This window comes from Vigna umbellata, chromosome 1 (genome assembly GCF_029865625.1).
Source record: "Vigna umbellata cultivar VRB3 chromosome 1, Vumbellata_1.0, whole genome shotgun sequence".
NCBI lineage: Eukaryota > Viridiplantae > Streptophyta > Magnoliopsida > Fabales > Fabaceae > Vigna > Vigna umbellata.
The window spans coordinates 43,196,694-43,217,624 of NC_142165.1; the positions used below are offsets into that span (position 1 = coordinate 43,196,694).

Below are 20,931 nucleotides of genomic sequence, written 5' to 3' on the forward strand. Positions count from 1 at the left end.
TGAAAATGTGTGATTAATAATTAAATCGTTGAAATTAACATCATAGTTAGTTGTGAAGGTCCATACTTATTAATTGTAAAGAACTTTGTTGCCAATATAATAGAAATGTTTTTAATGCATCTTAAGTTTACTGTTAGAATTATTAATATTTTTTAGGATTTTGTGAGACTTACAAGATTTATTGGTTGTGCTTTTTTTCATAAAAAGTTTATTTAAAAAATCAAACAAAATGTAAAAGATTATAGTAACAATTGTATTTTTTATATATTTATGTTACCCAAATAGAATAGTTAACACTATTATAGTGAGTTAAACATTGTTTTGTGAGTCGCAGGTAATGTTTAATAAACTTATTAAAGATTCTACAACGAATATACGTCAAACGTAAAAGTTTATTTGTTTTCTTTTTTTCTAAATTCTTTATATGTTGAAATTATAAAAGTTATTATTATTCTTGAGCATTCTCATGAAGTTAGTTTTAGACATATTTAGTTGGAGAATGATTGCGTTGTGTTATATAAGGCTTTTTTTTCTTTCTATTTCTTAATTTGTTGTTTGGTCTCTTAGAGGAAAATAAAGAATAAGTTCGAAAATATGTAAAAGAATTTAAATAATTGTTCAGTTAATTTGACTTCATTATCATTAGAAAATAAAATTCATTATAAATAATACATTATTATATTATTTATATAATTGCTTATGATTTTTTCCGTAAACTTTATCTTCAGAGTCTTTAGCTTTATTTTTAAGAAAGTTTGCTTTGTGCATACATTTGTTAAGTTGCCTATTATTTTTTTTTTCTATTTTTTAATAACTATTTTTAATGTAATGTCAAATTGTATGTTTTGATATGTCAGCTAACTAAAATGCCCTCGTAAACAATAATATCTAAAATAGAATTTATAATAAAAACGTTAGTATGAATGCATTGTTATTTGTTTTTTAAATGGAAAAACGTTTACATTAAGGATTGTATTTTTGAAAATAGAGATATAGTTTGGCTTCTTTCTTCTACCATTAGCAAGTAATGAGCATGTGCTATAAAGAAATTTGTGCTCATTTTATTTATAGATCGAAAGAGAGGGGGAGGGCCCTGCTTGTACAAAAATTAAATAAAAAAATAAAAAACAATAAAAATTCTTAATAAAATCAAATTGTTAACTAATATCTTATATCAGTTTAACTGTTTTTTCTTTCATAATAATTATAATAGCTAATCCTTTAATCATCAGATAAGAAAATAGTGTATGGTAAGACATAAGAAGGTGTGTAATAGAAATAATTTGATCTAATAATTAAATAAGAAGGTGTGTAATAGTAATAATTAAATACTCACATATTTCTCAATTTTCATAAAATTCCCGCATTCCTTTCTATTTGTCTTGAATTTGAAAATATATATTTTTTATTTCTCTTGTTTAGAATTTTAATAAGACATTTTAGGTTTCTTTTGTATTAAACTTCAGAGATATGGATAAAAGAGAAAACTATAGAATAAAAAAATGATTATATTTATTGATTCGTGCAAAATAACATTAAAAGATGCATAAAAAAGATACAGAGAAACATTTTTTTGTGGAAGTTGTATAAGATTATTCAAGACTTAAATCTAAAACTCTTGTGGTGATGTGCTGTTATAATATATGTCCTCTCACACAACCAAGAGTAGCATGGTAAAAATAGGCTTGACCTAATTTTTGAAAGTTTCATAGAAGAGGTCAAACTAAACTAAAAAAATTGTAACCTAAAATAGACCGAACATTGTTCTGAAATCCGTTAAAAGAAAGGTATAACTAATACTTAGATCCTATCTCACTTTACTTTTTCTTAAAATTAATTTCAAAGCATCACACCTCAACCAACCATAGTAATAAATTGATACTTTGATTGCTATAGATAACTGATCTTATTTGCAATAATTTTTTTTTCAATAATTATTATTTGTGATTTATCTTCCATAAGACGAGGGATGTAATCTACACTAACATTTTCTTAATAATCACCGTATAGAAATGTACTCTGACATTTTAAAATAAATAAAGTAATACCATTTTAGTATATATTATAAGTCATTCTATCCTTTTGAGAACTGTACTCAAGAGACCGAGTCCAGTTTTTTTACGTAATTTATTGTACTATGCCCTAGAATGTTTTCAAAATACATTATCTTTTGTATATTAAAGTAAAGAAGGTTTTTAATATACTTGAAAACATAAAAAATCCATATACATCAATGTGTTTTAAAAACACAATGGAGGGTAGCAAAAAAAGCTTAACATGACCTGCATATTACAGCACCGTGACGAAGGAGCAGAGATGCATTCAAACTTCCCTAAGAGTATATATATCGATGATCTTGTCAAACATTCAAGAGGATTAATGTAACATAAAGAAAGAGAGGTGTTATAACGTAATATTTTAAAACAATAAAAAAGTGAGAATAACAAAAACAAGGATTGTTCGTGTAATTTCTCAAACGTAGAAGGATAGAAAGTGTAGTTTATTCCAATATGTAGACACTGTTTTGGTATATATCGGAGCATAGATAGGAAATATATGAAAAGGGAAAAAATGAAGAAAAATAATAGAGATAATAAGTGATATATATGAGAAAAAGAAAAAGTAAATTTAAAGCGAGTAGTTTTGTTAATTTCTTAGATTGCGTAGCAAATGTGAAGCTAATAAGAGGTGTATTTTTTGTTAGGGAAAATGATAAAAAAGCGTATTAAAAAAGAAAAGTTAATAAAAAAAAAGAAAAAAACCATAAAAAGAATCCTATAGGAGTAGTGAAAAAAGGAAAAGAAAGAAAGAAGTGTGTTAAGTGTTAATAAACTCAACGACCTCGGTGGGCATTAATGAGGGTGGATTGAGAAGGCAATGGAGTCTACGGGTGAGGGAAGAAAATGAAGGATGAGAGATTGAAAAGATCAACTACAGCCAGCATCTCCACTCCTTATTAATTGTCCCACTTTCAACTTCACTACTATAAAACACTTTTTTCTCTCCTTCACCTTTCCCTCACACACAAACGTCTCTCTCATCTTCTTCTTCAACCCTTCTTCTTCTTCCCTCACACCCACTGTTCTTCATATTGCATGGAACACAGTTTCTGAATATCCCTCACTTCACTACACACCTTTCCTTTGCTTACATTGAACTCGTATATACATACACATGCATGCATTTCAAGGGTCTCCGGTGAAAGAGGGTGAGAATAGAAGATTAGAAGAATAGAATAAAGGTGGTTTTTTTATTTTTTGGGAGGAGGGTCCCTCGTTCACATGGAGGCATCGACGGCTTTAATGTTCCTATCTGCAATAGCGGCCTATTTAATATGGTTCACCTTCGTAACTCGCTCCCTCAAAGGTCCACGTGTCTGGCCCCTATTAGGCAGCCTCCCCGGTCTCATCCAACATGCCAACCGCATGCATGACTGGATTGCTGACAACCTACGCGCCTGCGGCGGCACCTACCAAACCTGCATCTGCGCCCTCCCCTTCCTCGCACGCAAACAGTGCCTCGTCACTGTCACCTGCGACCCCAAGAACCTCGAGCACATCCTCAAGCTCCGCTTCGACAACTACCCCAAGGGCCCCACCTGGCAGTCGGCCTTCCATGATTTGCTCGGTCAGGGCATCTTCAACTCCGACGGTGACACCTGGCTCTTTCAGCGCAAAACAGCAGCGCTCGAATTCACCACGCGCACCCTGCGCCAGGCCATGGCGCGTTGGGTCAACCGAGCCATTAAGCACAGGTTCTGTCCCATCCTGGCCGCGGCTCAGCAAGAGAACAAATCGGTGGATCTCCAAGACCTCTTGCTTCGCCTCACTTTCGACAACATATGCGGCTTGGCTTTCGGGCAGGACCCTCAGACTCTGGCCGTTGGGCTCCCTGACAACGCTTTCTCTATTTCCTTTGACAGCGCCACCGAAGCCACTTTACAACGCTTCATTCTGCCGGAGATTCTTTGGAAGCTCAAGCGATGGCTCCGCCTCGGCATGGAAGTGAGCCTTAGCCGAAGCCTCAAACACATCGACCAGTATCTCTCCAGCATCATCAAGAACCGTAAACTCGAACTCGTCAACGGCACTGGCTCCCACCACGACGACCTCTTGTCTCGTTTCATGAGGAAAAAGGAAATCTACTCGGACGAGTTCCTCCAGCACGTGGCACTCAACTTCATCCTGGCCGGACGCGATACGTCATCGGTGGCCCTCAGCTGGTTCTTCTGGCTCTGTATCAAGAATCCGCACGTGGAGGAAAACATCCTTCGAGAACTCTGCACTGTTCTGCTCTCCACTCGTGGAGAAGATATCTCAACCTGGCTGGAAGAACCTCTCGTGTTCGACGAGGTAGACCGTCTCGTCTATCTCAAAGCTGCCTTGTCCGAGACCCTGCGACTTTACCCTTCCGTCCCCGAAGACTCCAAACATGTGGTTGAGGACGATGTTCTCCCCAACGGAACTTTCGTTCCGGCGGGGTCCTCCGTGACGTATTCGATTTACTCCGTTGGGAGGATGAAGTTCGTATGGGGAGAGGATTGCCTCGAGTTCAAGCCAGAGCGGTGGCTCTCTCCCGAAGGAGACAGAATTCAGGTTCAAGACTCTTATAAGTTTGTTTCCTTCAATGCGGGACCGAGGCTTTGTTTGGGGAAGGACCTGGCTTACTTGCAGATGAAGTCCATCGCGGCGGCGGTGCTGCTCCGCCACCGCCTCGCAGTCGCGGCGGGCCACCGCGTGGAGCAGAAGATGTCGCTCACGCTCTTCATGAAGTACGGTCTGAAGGTGAACGTGTGCCCTAGGGATCTGAAACCGGTGCTGGAAAAGATAAAAAAGACCGAGGGTGTCGATGTCGGTCAAAAGTGACTTTCATTTGCTTAATTAAACAGATATATACATCATCAGTTTAAATAAAGCAATAATTACGCTTTATAATATAAGAATTTTATATTATTATCATTATTATTACTACTTAATATCGAATGATGATGTGTCGTTTCGTTTCATTTGTGTTGATTAGCTTAATTTACCCTTTCTGTTATATAGATAGAATTTCCCTTTCCTCATAAGCTTCATTTCTCATTTCATCTTGTACGATTTTGATAAAAAAAAGTTAATGCTGCGCTGCCTAAACCAATGTTAATTTGCTCTGTAATTTACAGTACTATAATCTGTTCGTAAATATTAAAGGTTTTTCGGTGATACCAATGTACTTTTTGCTTACCTTTGATGGTAGCGTACTTGCGTAATTAAAGACTTATGTAGTCTTTGTCACGATATATAGTTCGTAACTGCACATTTCTAGAACTGGGATGTCTGGATTTGTGGCGATGCTTGCTTGTGATGCATATACTGTTTTTTCAACTACAAAACAGACAAAGTTATAGGATTGCACGTGAGTTGGTATACTAAGGTTTGGTGTAAAGCAGAAAAACGGTGCACTTTAGTTGCATTTAATTACAATTTTTGCTTAGATTTTGTTCTTGTTTGTATCCCTCGAATGTAAAGTCCCAAAACCAAAAATCTAATATACATTATACATACATATCACAATTATAATAAATATAAACATGTTTAATAAACCAAAAATAGAGCAAGTAATTATAAATACCTAAATTTTACAAACCAATAATATATCCACATACACAATATTTAAATTCTTTAAATCAAGAATTCTCCTTTAGTACTAATTCAAAGCACTACAATAACATGTTGCTCTCACAATCACAAATCTATCTATTGATCTCCCTGTCGCCTCCACTTAAGGCTCCATAAATAGATTAAATTAGATTAGAAAACTTTTGAAAGACATGTCTTCTCTCATAATTTAACTATCTCTTAGTTAAATAATCATTTTTCATTTATTATATGCAATGAAATCTTGGACAACCCACTTCATGATATACAAATTGAGTTAATAATCAATATCATTATGTACATTTACCTACACAGTTATATAAATTTTGTCACACAGAAAATGTTATAACACGTTATATTAAAGCGATATTTCTTAGAAAAGAAAATTAGTTAATCAGTCTCATTTATCACCCAAATGTTTATATTTTTTACGTTCTTTTGATACTTTAGTGACATTGTTATAAAAAGGATAAATTTTCAGTATTTATTTCTCACTAGAACTACTACTTATATGCTTGAACATAGAGCAACTACTCGGTCAAATAACAATATTAAATATCATTGTTTGAGTGCTGTTTAAGAGACAAATCCATCACTTCAACGAGATGTGCATAAGAATATAATTCAAAAAAGTTAGTCAATTAAAAAAAATTAAACATGTCAATTCAACCCAACATCATATTAAATTTAGTTCTAACACCAAAAAAATAATCTAATTGGTTTAAATTGTCTACTTCTACTCAAACCTAATATTAAATATTAGAATTGAACATTAATAGACAACCAAATTAATCAATTGTCAATCCAAAAGAAAATAATCACTTGAACTAAATTGATATTCTTCCTATTATATAATACTTTATTAACTCGAAACCAAAATAATAACTATCATCTCTAATTATATAATTTAAAAAATTGCTGAAAGCAAATCAAGTTAATTAAATTACAGTAATTCATTTTAACTTGAAATTACTTATTTTTAAGTAATTTTTAAAAAGAGGAAATTGTAAAAGATATCCTAAGTTTTTTCTTAAAAAAATTGATTAAAAAAAATAAAATACATCATTAAAAATCTATATCGACATAAATTTATCTTTTTACATCAAATGATACATGTGGCAATAAATCATAAATGCAAACAAAAGAAAAACACGACTTGAGAACCTGGGATAAAAGATTTACTCAAACGAAAAGTATGACATTATAAGTTTTATCTGATTTTTATCACCTTCTAAATAATGGTTTCGAAAGAGAAAAGAAATGATAACCTAATTTCTCAAAAACTTTAAGATAAATAGATTTTTAAATTTAGAAAAAGATTTTCTTCAAATAAAAAATAATTGTAAATAACCTCATAACTTAAAATAATTAAAATATTTATTCTTTATTTATTTTAAACTTTCTGGTTCATATTTATAAAAATATGACATTACATCAATATAAACATATTTTTCATCAAATTTGTTTATGATTTAGTTTCCGAATTAAATATAATTCAAATAAAATTATTAATTTGACATTATCAATTAGTTAATAATTACTTATTTAAATTGAAACTTGATGAATTGCATTTAGTTTGTTTTTGGATTTTTCTCAATTTAATTTTATTCAGCACTTAAAGAATGTACTGGGTTGAATAAGATGCATGAGTAGTATAAAATGTTGACACGTGTTCAGTTTATTAATGAAAAGAAAAAATATTGACTCAGTTAAAGATATAGACAACTTTAGAAATTTAGTTTTTAACCTTTTGAATTCATTCATTTTAATTTTTACAAAAAGTATTACTAAATGTTTATGTTCTTTTAGAGAAATATTTTTAGTTTAATCATGTTGGTATTTTATTTTATTTTTATGGAAAAGCAATGAATCAAACCGATTCAAATTGATATTAATACTATTTGTTTAGTTTGTATTGGCTAAAAATAAAATAAAAACTACAACCTAATAAATTCAATTTAGTTATAATATGTTATTTCAAACATATGTGTACGCCTACGATAAATGTTACTTCAAACAATGGTGTTTTTTTTTTCAAATACGAGAATGAGTATTTCTAGTTGGAAATGTTAATGTTTGGAAATAAATGATTGTCAACTTTGTGCATAATGATAAAGATGAGTTACCGTTATCTTTAGCAGCATTCCACTTATGTTGTACTTATCCCTTGTTTGCATCACAGCATGGAAGGAGCAAACATGGATATTTGCAGAAAGACATTGATCTCTCTTTGTTTATATATATATATATATATAAAATAAAAGAATATGTTGAATGTGGATATGATCCGTCATATCTTCACATAGTTCATTACTTAATATTTTATTCATTATTTATGTTTTAATAATCATAATGATAAATGTATTAAAATATACTAAAATAATAAATAAAAAAATGAATATTTTAATAATTAAAAGATAATCTCAATTTCTTACACATTTTAACTTTCATTTAATCTAAACAATAATTTTCATTTTCTCTTTGTAATCTTCCACTTTCCACCTGATCCAAACAATTCGGGAGTCTTCCTAAATGTGTTTCTTTCAATAAATTTGTGTATGTTTAAACTAGGGAATGGAAATTCGAGAAGAGAAAAAAAAAATATTGTGGGTATGTCAAGTTTTTAAAATATTTTTCAGGTCATCCATATCATAACATTATTAGTAGCGTCATATTTTTGTATCGGTATCGATAAAAGAAAATATTGTAAAAGCAAATTCTTTAAAGAATATATTATATATTAATATTTCAAAAAATTTGAGAGCATATATAAATGTACATTTCTAAAACAAGTACGGTGTCATGTTCCACCATGTTCGCGTATCACTATCATCAATTAATATTTTTAATATTTTCTCATAGTATGTTACAAATATTAAATAAAATGAAGCTTATATTTTTCTTAATTTGGAACGTATTTATCCAACTTGTACATATTCTGAACACCAAACTGAGTATGAAATCAAGTTTTAATATTAAATAATCCATTTGCCTTGTTACAATTAAAAAAAAACTATAATCTTTGATTTTATTAACTATTTTATGATTTTAGTTTTTGTAAATTGTTATTTGTTAAGGATTTATTATACTATTTTATTTATTTGCTCTAAACTCGATTTCACATTAACAGATTCTTAGTTGTAAGAATTGGTTGAGAAACTGTTGATGAAAATTGAGAGCAGAAAAGCTTCCTATAACATGAACATTTGAAAAGAAATGCAATGGACGTGTTCCTATAACATGAACATGGTTGATGTCATTGAGATGAGTTGTTCAAAGAAGATATTGTGAAGCAAATCAACACAGTGTTTGTTATCTTCAGAAAGCATAAATAAATCTTACCCTAACTAGATGGTTTAGGTTACCATAACTGCTCACAAGCCCTAAAAATCTCAGAAAGTGATTCAACACTTTGATATATTGGATCATATACACTCTATCTATCACATTTCCAATAATGGAATATATATATATATTATAAACGTAATTAAGATATTGTCAAATGGTGTCATTTGATGTGTTAATATTATATATATATTTTTTAATTTTTTCTAACTTGCAAGGTTTTTTCACAAGAGTAAATAAATTATAGGATTTGATGCTTTTGGTTTCCAAGACTCTTAACTAAATTTGTGTTTGTGATTATGTATTAGCGAATTCTAAGGCTACAAAACATTATGTATGTTTTTTCGTGAAGAAAATGTGATGTCGCTTCATAATTTCATAAGAGTGTAAATCAATTTTATCTAAAACTAAACCAATCTAATGAAATATTATATGAAAGTACAAATATTATATGAAAGTACAAATACTTCTTGGTTAAAGAAAATTAAGGGTTTAAATGTAGCTTTTTTTTCTCACATTTAAGTAATATTGTTTTTTTTTAAAGAAAACAATCTTGTAAGACTAGATGACTCGATATTTTTTCATTATTTTTCCTTTTTCTTTCTTGTTTTTTCTTATGATTTCTCACACCCCTCTCTCTCTCTCTCTCTCTTATGAAATTTATTTATTTTTTTTTTTGCCATGAAAAATATCCTATTAACAAAAAGGTAACTGAATATGGAGATTTATATCTTATCAAAATTTGATTTGAAGTGATTTTCTTTCTAAAACTTTTCTACTTAATCATTTGATTTTATTAATAAATATTCCAAAGCTTTATATATGTTTTGTTAATAGAAAAATGTTATTTTCTTAACCAATGACATTCCCTTAGGTTTTTAGACGTTTGCTATTTTTTTAACAAAATTTTTGCTATTACATGAAACACGAAAAATTGTCAACAGGAAAAATTATTTGAATTTGATTCTAAATTACGAAGTGCTGTTAATACCAGAAATGATTGGTTTTATATTTTGAATTTTTTGAATTGGATTATTAACGAATGTGTTTTCATTTATTTTAAACAATTTATTGTTTAGATGGTTAATTTGAGTGATACTTTTTATTCCCATAATAAATTTGATAATTTCACTTAGCGGATGAAAATTCCCTCAACTAATTTCAACGTCAAAACAATAAAATAATTTTTTACTCAGAGAATTACGTCTAATTTAAAAAAAAAAATTGTTTTGTTTTAAATGTATGTTTGATTTGAGTTATATGATTTGAAATTATTATAAACGTTTGTGCATATTTATTTAAACACGAGTGTTGAAATGACTTCAACCATTTCATTATTATATTGTGAAATGATGATACATATTTGGAATGTGGTGTCGAGTTCATTTGTTGTTTGAAATTATCTTTCTTTTACTTTTAGCTCACATAAACGAAGATAGTAATAAAAAATTAAGGAAGAGTTCTTGTATCAATGTTACACATGCTTAATTGTATGATTATGGATAAAGTTTTAAAATTTAGAAAGATACACTTAATATAAATATATTAAATTGTCTCTCTTTAGTAAGATACACTTAATATAAATATATTAAATATAATATAGATATCACGTCTTAATACGGCATCCAAAAGTTGATGGTATTGATTCTAGTTCATCTTACTTCCCAACAAGCCACTATAAAATACGGCATTTATTACGTCTAATCATCTCCACAAATTGCGTCACAAGCTCTGCATTTATATAGACCATCCAAGCCATTTTCAAACCAAATAAATAAAATACTATATTCCTCGTATAAATATTTTATTTATTTATTTACTATTTGTAATCTGTGTATTATGAAATGTGTACACAAGTAATTAAAAAAGGAATAATCTGAAGAATCAACTATAATATAAATTGATGTTGTTTTGATTTCATTATGAGATTTTATGTTTAATTACTTTATATTTTAAATTTTTTTTTTTTTTTATTCTAGTATTGGTTAGATTTAAACTTCATTTTTTAAAAACAATTAAATGTGTTCGGTAATCTTATTTTAATTATAAAAGAAACAGTTTGTTAAGTGGTCCATAGCCTTCATGGATTTTGGGGTTGTGATTTAGCGAAAATATTTAACTGCAGACTAACTGTGTCTACTATTTTTAGTGCAGATTCTTGTAGATACATCTTATATGCACATTTTTACTTAGTATAATAATACTTTAAAAACATTTTTTTACATTTTAAATAATTTATTTATCTTTCTGTAATTGGTTTAGGTTGGTGTTTATGATTATTATGATGGATTGTGAAGTAATTTTGGATCAATCAAAGAATAACACGTAAATAATGTTAAAATATTGTGAAAAAAATGTTATCAAAGTATCATTATCCTTCTACTTATTATCATATATTAATTACAAAGAGGTATTCTTTTGGAACATATTTCAAAAACATTAACTTTTATGATAAAATAAAAAAATGAAACAAACTTCTTCATTTCATTTTCTTTTAGTTTTTTTCTGATCAAAAAGTGTTTTTTAGCACAAAATAATTCATTAAAACATGTCACCCAATATAAGTGAACAGTCAAAATGATCAAACCCTCACCAACATATATTGCACAACTATTGTTGTTTTACAAAGAATATGAATTTAATAATATTATTGGTGCTGTATCATGCTGTTAATTAGAATTTCATGTTAATAAATTGTTTGATACATTTATTTTTTTCTTTTAAGCTCTTCAACATTCAATATTGTATTATTAAAAGGAAAAACTAAATGGTATATAATTGTTTTCCGTGAAACAGCTTAGACGTGGTTGTTGGATCTTCTCACTAACACAAAATCAGTGGAGTGTTTTATCCTACACCTTCAACATCTCATTTGTACCTTCAAAAATTTCATTTTTAACTTTCTGACATCCTGCACTTTCAACATTTTTATAAACTTCATTTTTAACTTTCTTTTTTTCTTATTAAAGACATTTTAATAAATATTCTTTTACTTTTTTCTCCTTCTCATTAAAGACACTCTACACCACCTTAATAATAATTCTAATTTAATTTAAAATTTAAATATTATTTAATATAATTTTATATTTTAATAATTATTAAAATATGATTTATATTATAATAACAGCTATATTAAATAATAAAAATAAAATAAAAATAAAATAATAATAATAATAATATAAAATTTAACTTAATATATTCAAATATATTAAATTACATTAAAATATTAAAATAAATTAAACAATTATTAAATTATAAATAAATAAAATAAATTTCAAAAACTTGTTATCGAAAATCAGTTTTGTTTTTTATTTAAAATTTAATCAATATTTAATTTAATTAAAAATTATAGCATTATTTATTATATTTTTATATTTTAATAATTATTAAAATATAATTTATATTTTTATAATATTTTTATCAAAAAATAAAAATAATAACAACTAAAATAAGAGTAAAAATAATGAAAATAAAAATAATATTAAAAATCAAATTTAATATATTTAAACATACTAAATTATATTAAAATATTAGATTAAATTAAATAATTATTAAAATTTAAATAAAAATAAAAATAATTATTAAAATTTATTTATCGGATATATCCGATCATAAATTTATCGGATTTCTATATCCGAGTAACATATGTTTTTAAAATTTTGTTTTTTATTTAAATTTTAATAATTATTTAATTTAATTTAATGTTTTGATACAATTTAATATATTTAAATATATTAAATGTGATTTTTAATATTATTTTTATTTCATGGTTACTCTTATTTTTATTTTTTAATAAAACTATTATAAAAATATAAATCATATTTTAATAATTATTAAAAAATAAAAATATAAAATAATATTATAATTTTTAATTAAATTAAATTTTGATTAAATTTTAAATAAAAAACAAAACTGATTTTGGTATGTGATAAACAAATTTTTAAAATTTTTTGTTTTTATTTAAAATTTAATAATTATTTAACTTATTTTAATATTTTAATATAATTTAATATATTTGAATATATTAAATCAAATTTTATACTATTTTTTTTAATATTACTATTATTATAATATAAATCATATTTTAATAATTATTAAAATATAAAATTATATTAAATAATACTTAAATTTTAAATTAAATTATATTATTATTAAGGTGGTGTAGAATGTCTTACTAAAGAGAATAAAATAAAATGATATTTATTAAAGTTTCTTTAATAGGAAAGAGATGAAAATAAAAAAATATTTATTAAATTGGGAATGAAACTTTTAAAAAAGTTGGATGTGCAGGATAAAATGTTGAAAGTGTAAGATGAAACACTCAAACCAGTGTTACAAAAATTGAGTTGGGCCTGCAAGGCTATTCAACCATCTCTTTCTTTTCATATCCTACCTTACTTTCCAACTATTATTATTACTATTATTACTTCTATTAATATTTTTGCTTTTTAATTATTTTAAATATTTAATAATAATAACATTAATAATAATAAACATAATCATAATCATAATCATAACTATAACCATAATCATAATCATAACGATAACTATAACCATAATCTTAATAATAGCAATAACCATAACTATAACAATATTTAGTTTAATATAATATTTTAATTAATATATATTAATATTTTAATACTTTAAAATATTATTTATTAAACTATAACAAGTAAAAGACGTTTAATTTTTTTAAAAAAAAAGTAAAAGAGTTATAAAAATGAATATTAGATTTAGAAATTCGTTAGAAGTTTTATTGAATTTTGATATATAGTGATCTTTTAATTGAATTTTGAAATTTAATTAAAAATTCAACAAATTTTAAAATTTTGTAATTTTTTTAATCGAATTTTAAAATTTAATTAGTTATGATATAAGATGATTTCTAATTGGATTTCAAAATCCATTAACTTTGTTTATGGGTTTGACCTTCAATTTGTTTTCAAAGTTTTCAAAATGCAACAAAATCAAACTACACAAACTTATACATATGATAAAGATAAACACGACCACTAGCAGGACCACCAACAAAATTCAACCAACAGGAACACGAAGAGTAATAGGAGATCATGAGGACCACCACAATCAAGAACAACGAAGGAAACCAGAAAATGAAGGAACTTAACTTAAGAGTGTGGAGTTCCATAAATATATTAAATGAAGAATTAAATTATATATATATATATATTTTTTTCATTTCATGAAGGATAAAATGATATATTTGGAGGTGTATGAAGAAGTGTTAGAGATGCAGAGATGGAGAAGCAACACGTAATTCAATTAGCCATTAATCACCCAATTTTGTCTAGAAAATATATAATGTTTTGGTGGCACTTTCTTCAGGTCCATAATTTCTCCATGCACCCATAATTAAAAAAAACATTATAATGTCTTTAATTCCTTTATTATTTTTTAATTTGAGCTTTCATGAGTATTAAATGAACATTGTAGTTTATATGATTTAGAAAACAAAGTTATGTTTTTAAAACGGTTCATGATTATAAGGTTGATAACTCCATAAAATAATTGTTACAAATTAAAAGTATCAATATTGTCAATATTATGTAGATCACTTTGATTGATGTTTTTTTTTCAAAGTTTTTGAAGTTTTTATTTTATTTTATATTTATAACTTTTTTTTCTTAATTTATGTTAAACGAAATTATTTTTAAGTTATAAAATGTTAAGTTAGTCAAATCTAATTAAGATAACAACGAGATGTACTCATTTAAGTTTAGGTTAAATTTTTTCTTATTAGTGTTAAGTCAAGTCGAGTTGGTCTAGGTCTAATTTGAGTCAAGTAAGTCAAGCCAAGTTGGTCGAACCTAGGTCAAGTAATGTTGGTCTGATGCAAAGTCAAGTTGAACTTAGACCGAGCTGAGATGACTTGAACCTTGGTTAAGCCAAGTCGTTTTGGACTAGTTGAGCCAAGTTGGGTCGAGTCCATATTTTAGTTGAGTGTAGACAAGTTCATATTCTTTTAGGTTCAGGTCAACCCACTTAGTTGGATCGATGAAGACTAGGTAGGGCCTAACTCGATGAATATTAGGTTTGGGTCAAGTTGAGACTATTTGAGCCTATGTCGAGTCGATTTGGCCCAAGTGAGCTAAATCTAGCAAAGTCGGTCTAGGTCAAGGTCGAGATGAGTTGATGAAAGCATAATTCGAGCGAAGTTAGTCCTAGATTAATCAAGTTAAGCCACATTTAGTGTAGTAAGGAAGGATCCACTTTCATCTAAGTTGGGGAAGATCCACATTAGTCGAGTTGAATTATGCCTAAGAATCCTAAATTGATCTAGACTAGGCCAATCCTAACTTGATGAAGTCCAAGTCAAGTTGGGTTGAGTCGAGACTGTCTGAGTCCAGGTTGAAATAAGTCGACCTAGGCACATTATAGTTAAGTCGACCCAAGCCGAGGTTGGGTTGAGTTGAGGTGGATTAATAATATTTAAGGTTAACAAAGTTGGATTAGACTCAGGTGGGTCCTATTCCAATCAAGACCAGGTCGGGCCTAACCTATTTTAACACCAAGTCAACTCAAGTTTAGGTCAAATTGAATTGGTCTTTGTCCAAGTTGAACCAAGTTTGTCTCATCATAAATCGAGCTGAGTTAAGCGTAGATTAAGTTGAGTTGGTATGGATTAATGTCATTTGAGGTTAATAAAGTTGGGCTAAACTCAGGTGGGACCTATTCCAATCAAGACTAGGTCAGGCCTAACCTATTTAAGACCAAGTCAAGTTAAGTCTAGGTCAAATTGAATTAGTCTTTGCCCATGTTGAACCAAGTTTGTTTCATCATAAATCGGGCTGAATCGACCTAGGTAGAAGTCGAGTCGAGTTGACTTAAGCTCCATCGAGTCATCTTGGTTCGAGCGAGGCAAGTTGACTCAAGTCCAAGTCAAACCAAGTCTAGTTTACGATGAATTTAGGTTAAGTTGGACCCATGTGGACCAAGAGAAATGTGGTTAGGTTTGACCAAATCAAGTAAAATAAGATCAGGTTTGGCCAAGTTGAGTTAGGTCGAGACATTTGGTCAGGATCATGTCAAAATAAGTTTGATCGAATCTATATCAGGTTGAGCAAAGTCTACCCAAACTATGGACGAATCCAAAAGTTCAAGAAAGGAAGTCAAAAGGAAATAACAATTAATAAAAAAATAAATCATAATACATAAATACATGATACTTTGTATTTAAGTTATGCACGTTGTTCCTTCATGTCATAAAATTTATTAATGATAAAATTTGTATCAAACTTCTCAACAATCATTCTCTCAAAGTAGGTAATAAAAAATCAACTAAAAATTCATCTTTCATCTTGTTTCTTAGTCTATTTTTCACAATCTTCATAACTGAAAAAGATCTCCTAGTTGTAGCAGTTGAAACAAGGTCAAATATTTCACTGTTTTGACCAATCTTTAACAAAACTCAATTTTTTTTATAGATTTCTCATTTTAGAATGAAATGGAACATCAAGGTCATGATGTTAAGCTTGTACTCTTAGATGCACTTTTTTAGTTTTGTATAATCACTCGGATAAAATTTCATTGTCAATTCACAAATTTTCTCTACATTGAATGATATCTAAAGCCCTTTTGGATCTAAAGTTGCACTGAAAGTAAGTAACTCCACCATATTATCACAAAATCTACTATTAAGCTCCTGTAATTAGTATCAAGTGTAGCAATAACAAATTAATACAATAATAATGTTCAACTATAATGTTATCAACATTTTTTCAAGCTCGACCTCTTTTAGGAATATACAAGGTAGTTATCTCAAGAATATATGACTTTTAGAATAAGAAAAGTTTTAAATTCTTACTTTTTTATGTGACTTTTTTTTTTAAATTAAGTAATCCGATTACTCTAATAAAATTCTATAATTTCATTTTATGTCCAAATGTGTTACCAAACAACATATTTTGTTATAAAGCAATATTTTTTTTTGGTATTATTTTTCCTCTTAATATGTCTTATCCAAACACAAGGTTGTCCTTTTTTTATTATTCTTTTTACATGTTATTCTACTATGTTATTAACTTAAAATACTAAATTGGAAAGCAATTAAGAGGTTGAGAGAAAAGGAAAAGTAAACACAAAAAAACAGAGAGAACTTATTCATTAAAAGGCTATCTCCATTTACAACGTCTTCATTTATTCTTCCTCTTTTTGTTTAATTCCATGTTATTCAATACTATGAATAGGTAAATTTTGTATTCATTAGGACTAAATATGATCACTAAACTTTTTTATATAATTTGATTATATTTATATGTAGTTTTATATTTTTCTTTTCATAGATGATGTTTAATCTTTATGATTATTGATTATTATTGTAATATCCAAAAAATAATAACAATTTATACAATTGGACCTTGATCCTCAAGATTAATGATATATCATCACTTGGTTTAATTACTCTCTAAGTTTATTGACCTTACCGAGTTCATATTACTACAACCACATATGTCTTCTTTTGTCCATGTATTATCATATAATCATTATAGAATGATAAAACCAACCAAACATAAAACAAGAAAAAACAAGTATAATGCACAAAAAAACATAAAGTAAGGGAATTAATATTTTTTTTTATGTTGAAGTCCAAATTTGTGTGTGATTTATGTAAATTAATGAACTAAATGGTTTATTAATTGGCTTGTAATTTGTGATGCATTAACTGAATTGGTTGATAACTTATACATATGTGTTTCTAAAATTGTGAAATGTGATATGGGCTTTATGATGATTTGTTTGAGTATAATATGAAATCTTGAAGTGTAATGTTATCAAATTGGTTTAGTGATGTTAATTGAAGATGTTTTGAGTAAAAATACACTTATTCAAGAATTGAAGAAGCAAAAATTTCCTCAATGCCAAAACATTAACAAAATTGAGTACTCAACGTCCTGGAGCTAAGATATTCCTTGACAAAGTTGTGCTCAACGCTAGTACAACACCACTCAAAGCTTTATCAATTGATAGAAAGTACGTTTTGTGATTTCAAGTGAACTTAGACCTGATCAATTACTCAAATTGGTACTTCTTTCGTAGTGAATTGGTTCAAAAGAGTTTTTACACATTAAAACTGGTACCAATTTATTCAATTGTTCAGATTCTAAGTTCCTTAGTCACACAAACACAAACAACAATCAAACACAAAACAATCATCCAAATCATACAAATTAATTAAGTCATACACATAAGTCAAATTCATCATAAGCAAAACATGAAATTTATCAAACTCCCGCACCAAAGTAACTTAGCTTCCCTTAATTTTGACAAGTATACAAACAACTTAAAATCCTTATAACACTCCCAAACGCATAGGAAACCTTATTTGTCCAGGAACAACATAAGCATGATCAGGATATGTCATCAAAATCATATATCAATAGAAAAACTTATAGATGACTCTAAAGAAACATGCAAACAAAATTTTACCCACTATAAAGGAATAACCAATTTGAATATAAGAAAATATAGGAAACTAACTTACATAAACTAAAAGATTGATCTGTCAAAAATTGAGAATTCAGTATAATGACCACTAAAACGGTTCTTAATATTCAAATAAATAAACAAGAAGTTAAATAATTTAGAGAGGGAAAAGAGTTTTAGTGAAAAAATTATTAAAAGATACATATTTTTAACTAATAAAATTTGTTTATAAAAGAACTCTATTTATACTTTAAATTTTTAATATTAATATAATTAAATCTTCTAATTTTACACTATTAATTTTAAAAAAATAGTTTTCTAAATTCTTACACGTCATTAATATACAGAAAGATTTTTCTAATACATTTATAAAAAAATAATTTTTTTAATTTAAATTAGAGACTATATAATATATAAATAATTGTTACGTTGCTTAATAAATATTTGTTCAGCACAGTTAATTTATTTCTTATTTATAACTATTTTTTGTTTCAAGTCTTTTCATGTTAATTGAAGATAGAAAATTTCAAAATAACCAGATTTAGTGGTTAAATATTACTGTTAATTTCACATCACAAAGATGCATTTCTTATTTATAACTATTTTTTTTTCAAGTCTTTTTAAATTCATGTTAATTGAAGATGGAAAATTTCAAAACAAAATCCAATAACCAGATTTAATCGTTAGATATTAAAAGCATCTTAGTTTTGCTATCAATTTAAATCGATCAATTTAAATACTTTAAAAGCTCAGTCACACTGCCACATATAAATCTTCATTTTCCAATGCAGTGGAAATTTAATGCTATCTTTTAAAAAATTGTATTCTCGAAGTCAGTTTAAATTCAAATTAGCTATACAGTTACTATTACTATTATTATTATTATTATTATTATGAATAATGTTATAAAAAATAGATTATTTAATATAAATGATTTGTTATAATATTTTTTTATAGTTTAATTGTAACGTTTACTTAAATAATTTTAATTATAATTTTATTTAGTAAGAATTTTTATTTTATTTTTGAAAATGGTGTTTATAAAATATTTAAATATTAAGACGTGTTTTGAAATGAAAGATTATTGTGTGATTGTTTTTCGCCATGATAAAATTGTTGTTCCTTTTTAAAAACCTTTTAAAGTATTTTGTAGGGTGATATTATTAACAGAAAACAAACAAAAGCTTTACAATATTACCTTTAGAAGAAAAAGACAAAATCCAATGAAAAATGAGAAGATAAAATGTTTCATTAAACAATTCTATTACGAGAATAAAATGAAATATATAAAAATAGAATAAAATATTTTTTCTAATAATATAAAAATATTCTGATCTAGTTTTTAGAATATTTTTTTTGTTATTTTTTGTGTGTGTTATTTTAATATTTGGAAGTAAAGAAAATGTTAAAAAAATGGAAAATAAGAAAATCTTACCATAGTGAAACAATAAAAATTACAAATTTGTGTTTTTTTTATTGATCCATCCCAGCTAAACAAAACAAAGAAATAAAAATATGTTAGCAAATGACTTTTCCTATAAAGAGGCAATGACAATAAATCATGCAAAAGTTAATATTGTGTTTTGGTGTATAAAACTCAAATCATGTGAGATTTTTTTTTTAACTTTTTAATTTGAATTTGCTATAAATTTGAATTAAGATGCACATTATAACACAATAATAGAGTGAATATAATTAGTTAATTATATATAAACTGTATTAATTACTTGTAGTTACTTTACAGTAAATATAAATTATCAATAAGATAAATTCATTTTATCCCTGTCTACTTTGGGGAAAAAATATGATTAACATGTTACTTAACTAAGTGAAAGTTAATTAAATTAAAAATTGAGATGTTGAATCACATTAATATCAAGAATAGTTCACCTAAATGGCTAACAAATTCTATGAACTAAGTCATTTATCATTTTTAAGATTTCTCAATTAGTTAAAAAAAGAATTCTATATATAACAATACAAACAGTATTGTATAAACTAATTATAGGGTGAAATGAATTAATTAATTTATTTGGTAACATTAATATTACCATTAATGTAATATATATTATAAATACTTTAAATTCTTTTGTTCTATTTTTCATCCTATTATTAACCTATGAAACTTCATTTAAAAGTATTTTTATAGTAAAAAAAGTGCAACTTATCATTTGAAGAGATTGCATAAAAGGTTAACATTAATGCATATAAAAATCAAATTTTAAAATGGTGCTCATAGAAGGAATTAAAAGCAATAAACAGAGAAATACATTGAACACTATTGTCATGTTAATATTTAAATATATTAAATATTAAATATTCATTAAATATTACTACTTATTAGTATGCTTCAACATTAATTAATATATTGAATATATTATGCTCAATATTGAATAATATAACTATTAAAGATTAAATATATTCAGTGTATTAGTATTCCATAATTATAATATTATTTTAATATTTTAGTACGAAACGTTGTTATTATATTATAAAAAATACTCTGAAT

General features: G+C 26.9%; 1 protein-coding gene across 1 annotated transcript; it reads left to right on the plus strand.

Annotated features, from left to right (window-relative positions):
- The first annotated feature begins 2,874 nt into the window (after positions 1-2,874).
- Positions 2,875-5,005, plus strand: LOC148205440 (cytochrome P450 86A22-like). The gene has a single exon (XM_088103238.1). The coding sequence runs from the start codon at positions 3,282-3,284 to the stop codon at positions 4,863-4,865; it is 1,584 nt and encodes a 527-aa protein (XP_087959364.1). The 5' UTR covers positions 2,875-3,281; the 3' UTR covers positions 4,866-5,005.
- Positions 5,006-20,931: the final 15,926 nt, after the last annotated feature.